Source organism: Apis dorsata, unplaced genomic scaffold, assembly GCF_000469605.1.
Source record: "Apis dorsata unplaced genomic scaffold, Apis dorsata 1.3 scaffold_722, whole genome shotgun sequence".
Taxonomy (NCBI): domain Eukaryota; kingdom Metazoa; phylum Arthropoda; class Insecta; order Hymenoptera; family Apidae; genus Apis; species Apis dorsata.
The window spans coordinates 125,076-140,722 of record NW_006263889.1 but is presented as its reverse complement, the minus strand read 5'-3'; the positions used below and the strand labels follow the sequence as shown (position 1 = coordinate 140,722).

Here is a 15,647-nt window from a genome sequence, read left to right as displayed (position 1 = left end):
GTTCGGTATATAATACATTAATCAATTTATATAATATATATATATAAATATATAGAAAAATTAAGAATAAGTTAAAATAACAAAATTAATATATTTTAGAATTTATATAATTTAAATGTCTATTATTATTAAATTTGGAAAATGAAAAAATAATATTAAGTAAAATGAATAAAATAGAATTAATTCAATTGCTTAATATAGCATTATATTATTATATAATTATATTTGCTATAATACATTAAAAAGACAATGTCTAAAAGCAATAATAGTATAACCAATTATAAAAATATCTTTAGAAAAAAAATGCGATACTAAAAAAATTAATTAATAAAAAAACGACATATTCAAATTAAAAAGATGGGAGATTCATTAGACTTTTTAACAAAGTATCATAATATATCGAATAAACTAAAGAAGTGAGTATTCTATTATATATTTTTTTTTTTATAAAATAATCCATTATTTATAATAAAATTATTATTAATACACATAATATATTATAATTTATTCTTATTTAAATTTAATTTTAGACGATTTTTAAGAAAACCAAATGTTGCTGAAGCAAGTGATCAATTTGGTATGTTATATGATATGATATGTATTCTTAAAAAGATAAAAAAGATATAATATTATTAATATTATAAAAATTATAATGTTATTTTTTAGGAATATTGGCAATTGAATGTGAACAAAAAGAATTATGGCAATATGCAGGTTTATGTTTATTAGCTGCAGCTAGATGTCAAGAAACATTAGAAAATACCTTTTCTGAATTAAACTTTTTAATAAAAGCTGGTCGAGAATTTCTTATGGCTGATAAAAAAGATAAAAACATAGGATGTTCTTCTATAGGACAAGAAAATATACAGGTTTATTATTTTTATAATTTATAATTTTTTATATTACAATATAAAATATAATTATGTATAATTTTTAAAATTTTATAAATTTTTATATTAGGCTGCAGTAAATTGTTTTGGTCAAGCTTTAACACATTGTTATAATCAACCAGGATTCAATACTATGTCAGCTGGTTTAGCATTAGAATTAGCATTAGCTTTAGGTCCTACTCCAGCTGGTATACAACAATTATGTAAAGCGATTGACATTTTTCCAACTATAAAAGCTATTAATACATTAGCATCATATCATATTAAACAAGGTAAATATTTATTTAAATAATTATTGTTGATTGATTGGTTTATATATTATATATTATATATAGCATTATATATATATGTATTATATAGTACATAATATTTCACCAGGTGATTATGTATCTGCTTTACAAATTTTAAATGATTTTGTTGAATTTGTTGAAAGTTATATTAATGCTGGTGCAAAAGGAAACTATAATATTATATTACACAGGTATTAAATATAATTAAAAATATAAAATTTTATTGATACATAAAAAATTAATTAATTAAATAATTAAATATATAGATGTGAAATAACTAGAGTACTGTTATTACTTATACTTCAACCATCACCACAAAGATTGGCACCTTCTTTAGCACAAGTTTTGGAAAAGTATGCATGGGTAGAAGAAACTACAGATAATGGTAAGTATTATATTTTTCTTTTTCAGTAATTTAAATAATAATAAAAAGAATTATAAAATTGTAAAAAATAAATTTCAGATTTTAATATGAATGAAGATGAATTACTATTACTACAATCATTAGTATTATCATGCCAATCACATGATTATCAAGCATTACTAGAACTAGAAAGTGAATTGTGGCCTTATTTAAATATTGAACAAAAGGAGTTATTACATAAGTTAATTCAAGTTTTAACAATACAATAAATGTATTTTTTGTTATATAATTACATTTTATATAATAATTTGACATTAAAATTAAATTATAATTATTAAAAACTAGTTATAAATTATAAATATCATTTGTTAATTTTATATTTATTTTTATTTAAATAATATTTTTAAAAAATTTTTATATTTTTATTTGTTATTTTTTTTACATTTCTATTATTTAATTATATTCTATCTTAATAAATTATTATTAATTAATTCAATAGAAATATCTTGACATAATATATGACATAATATATAATTCCAGTTCCTATTTAAGCTATTATTTTTATCCCATTCTTGCAAACAAAATAGAAAAATAGATAGACAATATCTCAATAGTGTGAAAGGAAGAACTTGTGCAGCAGAAAGCAGAGGGTCGATGTGTATAGTATACGTATTTCTACAATGAGTCGTATGATTGTATTATAAAAGAGGGGATATTTCGCGTTCCACGAATATACTAAACTCTACTTTCCTATATCAGAAGACGACGCAAGTAATCAAGGTAGAGTCAGTGATTACGCGAACTCGTCCTCGAATCTTTCTGAATTCGTTTGACGTCATAATTTTATTTTATTAAGGTAATATTTTTTCACAAATATAATTATACATTAATTGTATTTATATTTTTTTTAATAAAATATATTTAATAAAATATATTTCAAAATGATATTTTACAATGTTTTTAAAAATAAATAACTTATTTAAAAAATGTTTTTCTAAATGTAAATTTTAATTTTAATCATTAATTGCCATAAAATATTTGTAAAAAACAAAGAAATTTTTTTATGTTTATCATACATTCAATAAGTTATTAAATTATAAATAACAAAATTAAAAATTATAAATTAATATTTTTTATTTTTATATTTTATTATGTTTATGTATATAAAAAATAATAAAAAATCAAAAATTTTTCATACATATTTTAATATGTTAATTCAAAATAACATAAAAATTATTCTATGTATCTAATATGTTAAAAATGTTCGATTTTAGTATCGTAAAATTCATCAATCGTAAATAATTTAAATATTTATTTATTTTTATTTTCTATATTTATTTTTTCAATGAATTTTTTCACAAAATTAATATTTTTTTTTAGAATAAATTTTTTTAATTGTTTATTATTTTATAAGACATTATTTTTAATTTAAAAAATAAAAGATTAGATCAAATATTTAATTTAATTTTACATTAATTATATTTAATATAAAGCTTATAATTTTGTGTTAATTAATAAACTATAATTATTTACCACGTGTTTCAACGACCTAGAACTCAGTTTGATACAGGTGAATGTCCGAAACATTTTTATACTTTAGCTTGTATATACTATGATATATATTTATATATTATTTTTATTTATGTAAATATATTTTGTTTTGATTAACTTGTAAAATATAAAAAAAAAAGATAAATATAAATGAAGAAACAATATAATTTACTTATAAAAATAAATTGAATGTGATACTAAAAAAAAAATCATACACATAATTAATAAAAAATGAGATTTCCACCCTTAAACATAATAGTTTGATTCAAACAAAAAATCTTTAATAAGATGAAGTTAAAAATTTTAGAAAGATAACGATAAAGATTTCAAAAAATTATCGTAAATAATACAAGAAAATATATGCATTATAGTATTCTTATTTTTTTAATAGCAATATGACCAAAGATTGGAGAACTATTTTTGTAACTGGAGGAGCGGGTTACATTGGTAGTCATTGTATCATTGAACTTTTAGAAAGTGGATATGATGTTATTGCAATAGATAATTTTGCTAATAGTGTAACTGAAAGCGGTGAATCTGCAGCTCTTAAAAGAGTGGAACAAATTACAGGGAAAAAAGTTACTTTTTATAATTGCGATCTCATTGATCGAGATAAACTTGAAATAGTTTTTAATAAGGTATAATATGAATAAAATATGAATAAAATAAATTATCTAAAATTATTTTATAATTTAAAAATATTTATAATAAATTATTTTATTGTATTTTAGCACAAAATAGATTGTGTAATTCATTTTGCGGCTATAAAGGCGGTTGGCGAATCAATGCAAATTCCGCTTCACTATTATCGAAATAATATTATCGGTGCCATTAATTTGTTAGAGGTAAAATGTTAATTGAATAAATCTTTATATACATATTTAAGAAAAATAAATTTAATTTTTTTATAAGGTAATGAAAGCTGCTGGATGTTTCCAATTAGTATTTAGTAGTTCTTGTACTGTATATGGAGAACCAAATCAACTTCCAATTACAGAAGAACATCCAACGGGAAATATCACAAATGTATATGGTCGAACAAAATATTTTATTGAAGAAATGCTTAAAGATATATCGAGAGCTGAAAAGGTGCTTTTTAATTGAAAAAAAATATAATTATATATAAAATATATTATTAATTATATATAATATACGTATATATAAATATACGTTATAAAAATAATTCCAAAAAATAAAAAAAAAATAATTTACATATTTGATAATTTATCAATAAAAAAAATTTTCAATGAAATTGAAACGTATAAATATATGATTTTTTTATTTTTATTTAACAGAATTGGAATATTATTTCCCTAAGATATTTTAACCCAGTAGGTGCTCATCAAAGTGGTTTGATTGGAGAAGATCCTACAAAACCATTTACAAATTTAATGCCTTACATAGCACAAGTAGCTTTAAGACATAAACCTGAACTTGTCATTTTTGGTGGTGATTATCCTACAAAAGATGGTACAGGTATGTTTTTTTTTCTATATAATATAAAGAATTTATTATTTATTATTTAAATATATTATTAAAATGTATTTATTTTTATATAGGTATACGTGATTATATTCATGTTATGGATTTAGCTGCTGGTCATGTAGCAGCTTTAAATGCTTTACACAAACAACATTTGAGGCTAAAAATTTATAATTTAGGTACTGGTAAAGGTGTATCTGTACTTGAATTAATTAAAATTTTTGAGAATGTCACAGGGACAACAGTACCATATGTTATTAAGGATAGAAGAGAGGGTGATATAGTATCTATGTATGCTAATACAGATTTAGCAGAAAAAGAATTGGGATGGACAACTAAATATAATGTTGAACGGATGTGTATGACAATTTATATTATTATACATTTTACATTTTTTAAAATGTTATTTTAAAAATATTTTTTAATATAGGTGAAGATTTCTGGAGATGGCAAACTATGAATCCACATGGTTATCGTAATTCGATAAAAAACGGTATTAATGAATATATAAATGGCACTTTGTAATAATGCTATTTTATCATTATTAAATAAAAAAACAACAATATTTAAATATTTAATTTTTTTAAAATTTAATTATTTTATTTATATTATTATTTATTTATTTTGAGTATCTTTTGTTTCTTCTAATATTGTATACAATGATAAATGCTGAAACTTTAACACCTCAAGACCCCAGCTTGTCCATCTTGGAAGCAAATATCTAGCAAATATTTCTAAACATTTTGGTTCATTTGGAAGATAATCTTTCATAACTTCTAAAAATTAAAGTAATATTTTTATATATTTTCATTCACTTTTTAATATAAATTTTTATATCTGATATATAATCATATAATATATGATTTTTACCTGTAAGTGGTGGTTTATGAGAATGTACTGCACTTGGTACACTTATTAATAATCTACCATCAGGAATGTTTATTTCATTTCCATTTAATACAGATCCCAAAACTAATAGTTCATAAGGTTGTTTACCAGGTGCACAATTAAAATTACATATTGTATTTCCTCCTTGAGTTATCTAAAATATTAATGTCAATTATAATATATAGTATATATAACTGTTATTAGTTATAAATTATATATATTATATTATATATGTACTTACTTTAACCCAATACCATTTTGCTCTATATGTAACACCCCAAGATGGAAATATATTATTAAAAATACTATGTAGATGACTTGGAGCATTGGTACACCATATTGCTACAAGTCCATTTGAACATAATAATTTGCCAATTGGTATCTTAGCCAATTCTTCATTGTACATCATTTTATAACTATTTAACAAAAAAATATAAAAAATAATTTGTATGATATAAAATATTATTTATAACATTATTATTAAAAATATTTTTATATATATAAATACAATTGATCAATATGATAAAATCTATATCAATATTATTCAATATGAGTTTTTTATGGTGATAAGTTGCATCTAAAATCTTATTTACCCATATACTCACAAAATTGAGAACAAGAAAAACTTATACTATTATCAAAGTACTTGTTCTCATTAAATTGTTCAGAGCTTTCTTTTTTAATGGCTTATATTGAACCATACAAGATCACCTAGCTTCTGAATATCTGGTTTTTTTTCTTCTTATGGACTTGTTCCACCAAGGAGGATCCAACAATATAAAATCATATTGGTTGTTCAGGTCCAACTTTTTCGCAATATCTCTCACATCATAGCAATAAAATTTACATTTTTGAGGGAAAACATATCTTTTTTCTTTTAACTCCGATGTAATAACTATATCCATATCGTTACAACCATAAAAATTTTCTTTTTCATTACAAAATGTATCTTGATAAAATTTTTGAGATGCCAAACGTGCTGCTTCATTATTATCAGATAGTATATTAGTAGAAAATAATCCCTCTGTTTTTGAAATCATTTTATTGAATGTTTGTTTAATATAATTTATCTGCAAAATAAATTATATTTATAATTATATTTATGTTCAATGATTAGATTTTTAAATTCTTTATTTCTAGCGACTATACTTCTTTTAAATCTTCATCTGGTAAAAGTTTTAATCGTTTTCTTTTCCTAGTTTTACTTTGTAATGAAATTCCATCTTGTTGCTCGCATTGAATTGTTTGATTTTCTCGTAAATATTGAGAATTTATTTCAAATAATACTTCATTAAAAATTAGTTTACATTTAGTGCTGCCATTTTTTACATTTGCATAAATATTATTAAGATATTTTAAATGAGATATTATCCATCCTTCTTCGGTTGAGGAAATTAAACTCATAATTGATATAAATACACCACACTATGGATTAAATATAATTAAACATCTTCTATCTACTTGTTCTAATTGTCGTACTATCATTATCTTACATATATTAAGTATTCGATACAAATTTCGATTATTAAATACTTCGAAAATAAGCAGACTTCATAGCATTAATGTTACTATGGTAATATAGATGCTAAGTTAAAAAAAAAATGGCGATTATAGTGACAAATCTTTAGGTTAGGTTAGAATATGTGATTATTCTATATTTTTCTTAATATTTTGACATTTTTTGGTATTATACTTAAGCTTTAATTATAACAGTGAATGAGAAATAGTAAATGTATCATTTATTAATGAATATATATAAATAAAAGTAAAAATGAGAATTGCTGTGGAAGGTTGTGCACACGGTGAATTGGATATTATTTACGAAACTATTCAAGAAATGGAAAAAACTAATGGAAAAAAAATAGATTTACTCATTTGTTGTGGAGATTTTCAATCGATAAGAAATTTAAGTGATTTACATTGTATGGCAGTACCTGATAAATACAAAGATATGTGTACCTTTTATAAGTGAGTTTAATATCTAATATATTGTGTATAATATAAAATGAGAATTAAATTCTAAAAATTTTATAATATATTATAGGTATTACTCTGGAGAAAAAATTGCTCCTGTGTTAACAATATTTATTGGAGGAAATCATGAAGCTTCAAATTATCTTCAAGAATTACCATATGGTGGATGGGTAGCTCCTAATATTTATTATTTAGGATATGCTAATGTAATAACAATAGGTGGAATTAGAATTGCAGGATTATCAGGCATTTATAAAAGTCAACATTGGATGCAAGGACATCATGAGAAACCACCATATAATGAAAATACAATTAGAAGTGTATATCATATTAGAAATTTAGAAATATTTAGATTAAAACAGGTAATATGTTTTTCTTTTTTAATGTATATCTTAAAAAAAATAACAATTTTTCATTTGTTACATTATTTTTTATTTTATTATATTTCATTATTTTATTATTCATTTTATTTATGATAATATTATTTGTAGCTAACTGGTAATATTGATATTTTCTTATCTCATGATTGGCCTTCAGGCATAACTAAATATGGAGATGAAAATATTTTATTAAAAGGGAAACCATTTTTCAAGTAAGCTAATGCAAAATTTTAAAATATTAATTTTTGAAAATATAAATATTTGTAATAGTTTATTTTTTTATTATAGAAATGATATTGAAAATAACATGCTTGGTAGTCCACCATGTATGGAACTTTTAGAACATCATTATCCAAATTATTGGTTTTCTGCACATTTACATTGTAAATTTGCAGCACTTGTTCCTGAAAAAGAAGGAACAAGAATAACTAAATTTCTAGCTCTAGATAAATGTCTTCCAAAAAGAAAATTTCTTCAAGTAATTGAAATAAAACATAATTTAGATTTACCATTAAAATTACATTATGACTTAGAATGGTTAACAATATTATATTTAACAAATCATTTATTGAGTGTCAAAAGTGGAATTCATTATATGCCTGGACAATATGGTAATACTAGATGGATATTTACTCCAACTGTAGAGGAAAAGGCATTAGTTTTAAAAAAATTTAATTATAATTTACAAATTCCATTAAATTTTACACAAACAGTGAAACCATATAATCCTGATGCTATAGATATATCAGTGGAACCACCACAATTATTAGTAAATATCCAAACAACACATTTTTGTAATACTTTAGGCATTGATGATCCATCTGTTTTATTGTTATTAATGAATAATACAAAAGAATTTAAATCAAACGAATCATTAATGGAAACATCATGTGACCAAATATCAAGTTCTCATGAAATTTCTGCTTCCTTTGATGAAGATAACATTTTAAATTCTACATTTGATGGAAGTTTAACTAGTGATTCATTTAATCGAACGTCACCATTAAATTTATCTCCAAAAAGTAATAATGAAGAACAAGAATCAGAAATAAATAACAGTAAAGATATTGTAAATGAAAGTCTTAACAGTTTATCATCAACAGTAAATTATGATTGTACAGATGATAGTGAGTGATACATTATTTTTGCACTATAATGTATCACATTATTGTTTTAATTAATTATATAGTAAAATATATTGTTTATATTTCAGGTAATCATTTCATTCAAATTGAACCCAATTGTAAGAAGTTTAAACGACGAAATCATTCTATATATTCAAATACTCTTTAACTGGAGCAAAATATTTTATTTAGTAATTATATTTAAAATGTTTTATTTACTATAAAAATAGAGTTGTATATGAAAAACTTAAATGAATTGTGTGATAAAAATATGTACATAAAATATAATTCACTATTTGTAAAAAAGTTATTTTTTTTACAAGTATAAAAATAATATATATTAATTGTATTTTTTATTTACTACATTTAATTAATTGTTTGATTTTTTTTAAATTGTTTAATCTTATATATATTATTTTTATATATCTATATAAATAAGTTACACAAATGTTAGGTTAGAAAACTGTATACTATATGCATAACGTACAAAGAAGCAATATTGGTTAAACGAAAAAACTTTAAATACATTAGATTTTATTCAAGTAATTAGAAAATAAAATTTCCATAATGATAATTTTATTTACTTTTAGTACATTAAAATGAAATTAATTATTATTAACATAATGGATAAACTAACAATTATTTCGGGAACATTGTTTCTTGCTGCCGATGTATTCGCAATTGTAAGCCTTGCAATGCCTGATTGGATTATAACTGATGTCGGTGGTGAGTAATATTTTTGTTTATTGATTTTTTATAATAATGATATGATTTTTATTTAACGATTCAATAATTTTTATTATTTTTTATTTTTTATATGATTTTAAACTATTTCTAAAAATAAATTATATATTATCATTATTGTTTATATAAAATATTTTATGTTTTATATTGTTTATATAAAATATTTTATTTTGATTTTTTTTCAGGAGATACAAGATTAGGATTAATGTGGTCATGCATGACCTTGTATAATAGACCTCAAGTTTGTTATAGTCCAGATTTACAGCCAGAATGGTTTATGGCTCTTGTTTGTATTTTTGTTGGTTGCATTTTAATAACAGCCACTATAATATTATTAGCTAGTTCTCATTGGGATCGTAATGTCATCCCTTATGCAAGATGGGTAGGATTTACAGCTAGTAAGTATAATTAATAATGTTAATTTTTTTTGAAAAATAATTCTTTATACATTATAAAATATAAACTTTATTTCAGTGGTACTATTTTGCTTAGCAGCTGTTATATTTCCAATGGGATTCCATATTGATGAAATTGGTGGACAACCATATCAATTACCAAATTCGCATCAAGTTGGCATTTCTTATATACTTTTTGTTTTAGCTTTATGGATTACAGTAATTTCAGAATTATTTGCTGGTAAAGTTTGTCTGCCACATTTTTAGCATCTTTCATTTTCTGAATGCATTTCTTTTATCTGTTTAATATTCTTGATAAGTATTACATACTTTGGAGGATTTCAAACTATATAATATTATAAAATACAATAAAATACAATATTACAAATAAAACTCTTAATACATAAAATTATTTTATTTATAAATATACAGAATATGAATAAAATAAGTAATTATTAGAAGTATTACAGAGTTCTTTATTTATTAAAATATATTATTTAACTGTAATTTTTATATGAATTTTATGTTCTCATAATATTATAATAAAAAAATTAAAATTAAATGTAAGTATTTGAAACAATAAATAATTTTTAACAAATGATGATTGAATTTTAATAACATATATATACATATTTTTATTATAGTTTTTATAAATCTTAGATATATATTATTATAAATGTATATATATATACATTTCCACAGGAAGTGTTATTTTACTAAGAACTCTTATCTACATTATTTGGAAAATAAAATATAAATAAGATGTTTCGCAATGGGATTCTGTAACTTTGCTGTTTTATTAAATTATTATTTTAAAATTATATTAAATCATTACATTTAATATGTTAGTATATTTAATCTAGAAGCAATAAAAAAAGATTGAAAAACAGGAAAGTTACAAAATTATACATATATTAATCCAAAAGCAAAACAATATTAAATTCATAATTTATATAGAATCAATTTAGTAAACAATAATTTTTACTTTTTCACTCTTAATACATTTTGATAATAAGTATCTTAAAATAAATTAAGTATTTTAATAATAAAAACAAAAATACAAATAATCATTTCTAAATACAAGCGTATAATCATTAAATTAATCTATTTACTAAACTTGTTTGAAAAAATGGAAAATGTAATCTTACATTTGTTAATACATAAAAAATACAATAGCAATAATATATATATAAAAAGAATTTGTAATTAAAGATACAACTTTGACACACACAAGACAATTTTTTACACAAATTTCATGTATTTTTATTTATACAATCTTCCCCACTGATAATATTCGTATTCCATCTTACCAATTATTTCTTTGGTTTGAAAAATTTATATTTATATTTTTTATAATAATATATGATTAATACTTTATATATATATAAAAATTCCATATACATATATATAGAATTTTTTTATTTATATTTTTTCTGATTAAAAAATAGCTAATTAAGCTAATATATGCTAATAAAATAAAATAATTGATAGGTTGGAATAGGGGCGTAGGAAGGTTATATACAAAAATAACTTAAGGCATAAGATGTATCTTTTTTTAGATATATAAAATTTGCATTTCATAGAAATTTTGTCATTAAAGTAGAAAAACCTTTCACTATTTTTGTTCTCTTTTCTACAAGATTATTATGTATATGATTTATACATTACAGATTCATAATAGAATAAGAAAGATATGTACAAGAGATTGTGACATTTAATATTTTGATAAAATGTAATGTGTAAGCACTTATTAACTTTGATAGAACTATGAATACCAAAATCAAAACTCTTCTTTAACTTCAACTTTAACTATTATTTATTTCGCGTATTAAGAAAACTATGCATAAATCTCGTAACAACAATCTTAGTACAAATGTTTCATGAAAGTACAAGCATATTAAAAGGAAATATTTTTCTATTTTTTCTTGATATTGATTGAGAAACATTCTCTGTACTTAGATACAAATATCAACAAGAACCACAAATCTATAAAATCTATTTTCATAAGTTGCCTCTTTGGGCTTAGAATATAGATTTATTTATATTCATAATTAATTTTTTTGATTTTAACGTATTTTACCACTATTTGATTGATTATTTCCAATAGTGTCACATCGTCGATAATATAATAAATATGGAACTCTCGGAGGTGTAGGTTTTAATACATTACTTTCAGAAATACCTTTTAATGAACTATCATCATACCTGACCCAACCACCATATCCAACATGAAAAGCATCTGTAACATAATGACCTTTTGTTGCTTCTTTCCCATCATGATAAGTAACTGCAAATAATTTATAATGTTTTTGCTTGGGATTTAATTTTTTTATAGCATTTGGCGACAGGAATTCTACAAAAAAATTTAGAATGATTTAAAATGTTTTAAATTCAAGGAAACACAAAAATTAATAAAATGTTACTAACTGCTATCCAATTTTAAATCAATTGGAAATTCTACACTTTTCACAATTTTTGAGCAACCATCGAGTTTGTAATCAAACCATTTTAAATGTAATATAAGAATGACAGGTAATTCTTCTAAAGTAACTTGTTTCCAAGCTTCTATTTGTTGTTTCGTTTTACTACATGTCATTCCTTCTAATTGATCTTTTCCAACAAGAATTTCTAGTGCACCTTTAACAGATTCTGCTTTCTAAAAATAAAATATTTTATTATTATATTAATATAAATAATATATATTGGGTTTCTTATAGGATAGTACTTCAATATCAAGTTGTAACGTAAAAAAAGGTTGGACGTTATCTGTTGGTTGTTCTCCTGCCCTCGATACTCTAGATCTCAATTGTCCACGAAATATATCAGACAATGGTGTTCTTCCAAATTCAGTACATCGTGTAATAGATCCTTTATTTTTTGGACCCATAACCTTTAAGTCAAACTTTAATGTTAATATTGTTCTATAATTAACTGTTACATTATTTAACAAACATATATCATATTTTACCTTCCATTCTTCTTCTCCGTTGTTATAATTTATATTACTTTCAATATTATTCGTTACATTTTGGTCATTATTTACTAATTTAATAAGCTGGGAAAAAATAAATATATTATATATATATATATTATATTCGAATTAAAATTTAAATTAAAATTAAATAAAAACTCGATTAAAATGATTATTATGATCATACTTCAAGCATTTCGTCATTGATACCATTCAGAAGGCACGAAAGGAATTCTTCAGCATCTTCTTGTCGTCCTTCTACTGAAAACACACCTGCAGCTGATGTATTTTTTAACATTGTATATACATAAAAAGGTTCAAAAGCCACTCCACTTTGTATATCTACTACTATATCTTCTCCTCGTTTATTTGCTCTATCTTTTCTAGCTAATCGTGCACCATCTGACAAAGGTGTAAATTCATGTACAAACTTGATCCTATATAAAAAAATGATTTAATATTTACTAGAAATATTAAAATAACATAATATATATTTAATATTTAATAAAATATTTACATTAAAAATTGTAAAAAATGTTAACTTTACTTACATATTATCAATAAGTGGAGTGGAAGACATTTTACTAGGATTTTTAGAATGTGGTAGAGCCATTAAAAGATTGTAAAAAGGTGGACAAGCAAGCAAAGCTTGCAATATACTATTAATATAACAATAATTACTACGATTTGTTAGTCCTCTAGGTAATAAACTGACAGTTTGTTTATCCATTTGATAATTTAGTAAAAATTCTATAATAAAAGATATTAATATCATATTAGTAAGATATATATTTGATACATATTAGATATTTAAATAAAAAAATTTATTTTTATTTATTAATTTTATTTACTCACCACCCATTCGAAAAGCAATAGGATCATTGTAATGATTCTGTAAGGATTCTGTTTGTGGTTTTTTATTTTCATTTTCAATATTTTGTAAATTGGATGATATATTTTCATTTATAAATAATGTTGTGTTAGATTGATCTTTCTCTATTGATTGTATAATTTTTGGTGTTGTATTGTTTTCTGTAATCAATAGAGGATTAATGCGTGCTGTTGGTTTGTAATTTAATGGATTTGATTGTGTTTCTGCGCTTCCTTTTTTTAAAATACTAGCCCAAGATACACTAGATAAAGTTGGTAATGATGTAGCAGGAGTGCTTATTGCATTAGATGAATTGCTTGGTGTTTTAATGACAATTTCGTCTTGAATACATTTTTTAGAATCTTCTTTATGTATTTCACTTTCATTTTTAGAAATTGGTTTTGATAATGTTTTAACAACAGTAGTTTTAATACTAGAAACAGTTTCATTTTTATATTCTTTATTGGTTTCTCCATTTTGTTTCACTTCAATACTACTATTAATATTTACGCATGGTACATCATTTTTTTCAGCTCCATTACACTTTTCATTTACAGTTGATACAATGTTATGCTCTATTTTAACATTAACAGGAGGTACTTTTCCATTTGTGGTTGAATTTTTTCTATTGATAATATTTTCATCCACATTATTAGTACATTGTTCTACTTTACTATTATTTACAGTTATTACTGTAGTAACTATATTGGTCTGCGAAGAATTATCTTCTTCATTTACTTGATGAAAAGGTTGTTTGACAGGCGTATAAACATTTTGCACTCGTTTCTCATGAGATTTTGTGGTTTGTACTTTTGTACATTCTTGAGTAGATTGAGAAAGCATAGGTGCTGCTTGTCGAACACATCTTATATTTCCTGAAGGATGATGATATGGAGAATATCCATAAGTAGGTTGTGTATGAGGATGTGTGCTTGTATGTGTATGAATATTTGGCTGATATATAGCTAATGGAGGATAATGAACATGACCAGAGAATTGCTGTTGTTGTGTTTGATCTGGATACATAACAACAAAAGATAAAGGAGGATGAAATTGTCCTTGTTCTCCCATGTATCCTGGTTGCATTTCATTTGCAGTACTTATTCCACGATTAAAATTATCTCTTTTTATTCCTCTCCCTCTATTATTTCTTCTATTAGTTTCTCTATTACAGTTAACATCATGAATCTCACCTCCAAGATTATATCCAGGATGAGAATAAGTCATTGCAGGCATAAATGGTTGTATATGAGCATCTGTTGGAACAGGATACATTGCTGGTCCTTGCCAATCGCTACATACTATTTGCTGTGCATATGAGGGTGGTGGTGGCACTAATAAATGAAAAATGAAGTTAAATAAAACATAAAAATAAAAATATTATAATAGATAATTTTAAATAATTACCATTATGATACCATTGATTATGGAGTTGTGGAATTTCTGTTATGGAGGCGTTCGTATCATTATTAGCTTCAACTATATCCCATGGTAATTTTAAAGTATTATTAGTAACATTAGATTTTAAAATGTTTATTAAATGATTCTTATCATTATCATTTAAATCATGTAAATCTAAAAATTGGAAATCAAGCTGAAACAAAAAAAGATTTATTTATAACTTAATATCTCATAAAAATAATATTATTTATTATAAATATTATATTATATTATAAAATTATTTATTATAAAAAATCTATATAATATCCTTTATGATAAAGTA

The 15,647-nt window shown here is 22.6% G+C and overlaps 5 protein-coding genes across 8 annotated transcripts in view; 3 read left to right on the top strand and 2 right to left on the bottom strand.

Moving 5' to 3' along the window:
• The first annotated feature begins 37 nt into the window (after nt 1–37).
• Nucleotides 38–1,921, top strand: LOC102676747 (40-kDa huntingtin-associated protein-like). The gene is made up of 7 exons (XM_006622540.2): nt 38–416; nt 531–577; nt 667–869; nt 961–1,162; nt 1,269–1,371; nt 1,447–1,565; nt 1,644–1,921. The coding sequence occupies exons 1-7, from the start codon at nt 358–360 to the stop codon at nt 1,811–1,813; spliced, it is 903 nt and encodes a 300-aa protein (XP_006622603.1). The 5' UTR covers nt 38–357; the 3' UTR covers nt 1,814–1,921.
• A 103-nt stretch (nt 1,922–2,024) lies between these two features.
• On the top strand, nt 2,025–5,150 carry LOC102676882 (UDP-glucose 4-epimerase-like). Its single transcript, XM_006622542.2, has 7 exons — nt 2,025–2,400; nt 3,487–3,733; nt 3,827–3,940; nt 4,008–4,184; nt 4,391–4,571; nt 4,655–4,936; nt 5,008–5,150. Exons 2-7 carry the CDS (start codon nt 3,491–3,493, stop codon nt 5,100–5,102), a joined length of 1,092 nt encoding a protein of 363 aa, XP_006622605.1. The 5' UTR covers nt 2,025–2,400; nt 3,487–3,490; the 3' UTR covers nt 5,103–5,150.
• LOC102676200 (N(6)-adenine-specific DNA methyltransferase METTL4) lies at nt 4,934–7,006 on the bottom strand. Its single transcript, XM_031513720.1, has 5 exons — nt 6,615–7,006; nt 6,177–6,535; nt 5,707–5,881; nt 5,448–5,619; nt 4,934–5,353 (listed from the first exon to the last, which is right to left on the bottom strand). The coding sequence occupies exons 1-5, from the start codon at nt 6,867–6,869 to the stop codon at nt 5,193–5,195; spliced, it is 1,122 nt and encodes a 373-aa protein (XP_031369580.1). The 5' UTR covers nt 6,870–7,006; the 3' UTR covers nt 4,934–5,192.
• Nucleotides 7,007–7,038: 32 nt separating this feature from the next.
• LOC102676347 (lariat debranching enzyme-like) lies at nt 7,039–10,486 on the top strand. Of its 4 annotated transcripts, none has more exons than XM_006622536.2 (8): nt 7,048–7,433; nt 7,510–7,801; nt 7,931–8,031; nt 8,108–8,592; nt 9,034–9,134; nt 9,534–9,669; nt 9,873–10,085; nt 10,162–10,486. In XM_006622536.2, exons 1-8 carry the CDS (start codon nt 7,237–7,239, stop codon nt 10,347–10,349), a joined length of 1,713 nt encoding a protein of 570 aa, XP_006622599.1. In that variant the 5' UTR covers nt 7,048–7,236; the 3' UTR covers nt 10,350–10,486. The 4 variants fall into 4 exon arrangements, with proteins under 4 accessions (XP_031369578.1, XP_006622601.1, XP_006622599.1 ...); XM_031513719.1 differs by having other exon boundaries at nt 7,049–7,433; nt 8,108–8,301; XM_031513718.1 differs by lacking the exons at nt 9,873–10,085; nt 10,162–10,486 and having other exon boundaries at nt 7,039–7,433; nt 8,108–8,946; nt 9,033–9,134; nt 9,534–9,668.
• An 883-nt stretch (nt 10,487–11,369) lies between these two features.
• LOC102676070 (ubiquitin carboxyl-terminal hydrolase 10) overlaps nt 11,370–15,647 on the bottom strand; it is a 5,391-nt gene continuing 1,113 nt past the window's right edge. Inside the window, exons 2-9 of the mRNA XM_006622534.2 lie at nt 15,332–15,518; nt 13,909–15,258; nt 13,605–13,803; nt 13,241–13,490; nt 13,051–13,137; nt 12,808–12,972; nt 12,510–12,738; nt 11,370–12,435 (exon numbers count right to left, since the gene is read on the bottom strand). Coding sequence (XP_006622597.1) covers nt 12,149–12,435; nt 12,510–12,738; nt 12,808–12,972; nt 13,051–13,137; nt 13,241–13,490; nt 13,605–13,803; nt 13,909–15,258; nt 15,332–15,518 — 2,754 coding nt within the window. The 3' untranslated portion in view covers nt 11,370–12,148. The remainder of the gene's footprint in view (nt 12,436–12,509; nt 12,739–12,807; nt 12,973–13,050; nt 13,138–13,240; nt 13,491–13,604; nt 13,804–13,908; nt 15,259–15,331; nt 15,519–15,647) is intronic.

Excerpts from the sequence above, each read along its gene's own strand:
- LOC102676200 (XM_031513720.1), bottom strand. The coding sequence starts at position 6,869 with ATGAGTTTAATTTCCTCAACCGAAGAAGGATGGATAATATCTCATTTA. Across the intron at positions 6,536-6,614 it reads CAGATGAAGATTTAAAAGAA|ATAAATTATATTAAACAAAC; the intron begins GTATAGTCGCTA and ends TTTATTTTGCAG. Across the intron at positions 5,354-5,447 it reads TCATAAACCACCACTTACAG|AAGTTATGAAAGATTATCTT; the intron begins GTAAAAATCATA and ends TTTAATTTTTAG.
- LOC102676347 (XM_006622536.2), top strand. The coding sequence starts at position 7,237 with ATGAGAATTGCTGTGGAAGGTTGTGCACACGGTGAATTGGATATTATT. Across the intron at positions 7,434-7,509 it reads GATATGTGTACCTTTTATAA|GTATTACTCTGGAGAAAAAA; the intron begins GTGAGTTTAATA and ends AATATATTATAG. Across the intron at positions 10,086-10,161 it reads ATGGGTAGGATTTACAGCTA|TGGTACTATTTTGCTTAGCA; the intron begins GTAAGTATAATT and ends ACTTTATTTCAG.
- LOC102676747 (XM_006622540.2), top strand. The coding sequence starts at position 358 with ATGGGAGATTCATTAGACTTTTTAACAAAGTATCATAATATATCGAAT. Across the intron at positions 417-530 it reads ATATCGAATAAACTAAAGAA|ACGATTTTTAAGAAAACCAA; the intron begins GTGAGTATTCTA and ends ATTTAATTTTAG. Across the intron at positions 578-666 it reads TGAAGCAAGTGATCAATTTG|GAATATTGGCAATTGAATGT; the intron begins GTATGTTATATG and ends GTTATTTTTTAG.
- LOC102676882 (XM_006622542.2), top strand. The coding sequence starts at position 3,491 with ATGACCAAAGATTGGAGAACTATTTTTGTAACTGGAGGAGCGGGTTAC. Across the intron at positions 3,734-3,826 it reads TTGAAATAGTTTTTAATAAG|CACAAAATAGATTGTGTAAT; the intron begins GTATAATATGAA and ends ATTGTATTTTAG. Across the intron at positions 3,941-4,007 it reads GTGCCATTAATTTGTTAGAG|GTAATGAAAGCTGCTGGATG; the intron begins GTAAAATGTTAA and ends TTTTTTTATAAG.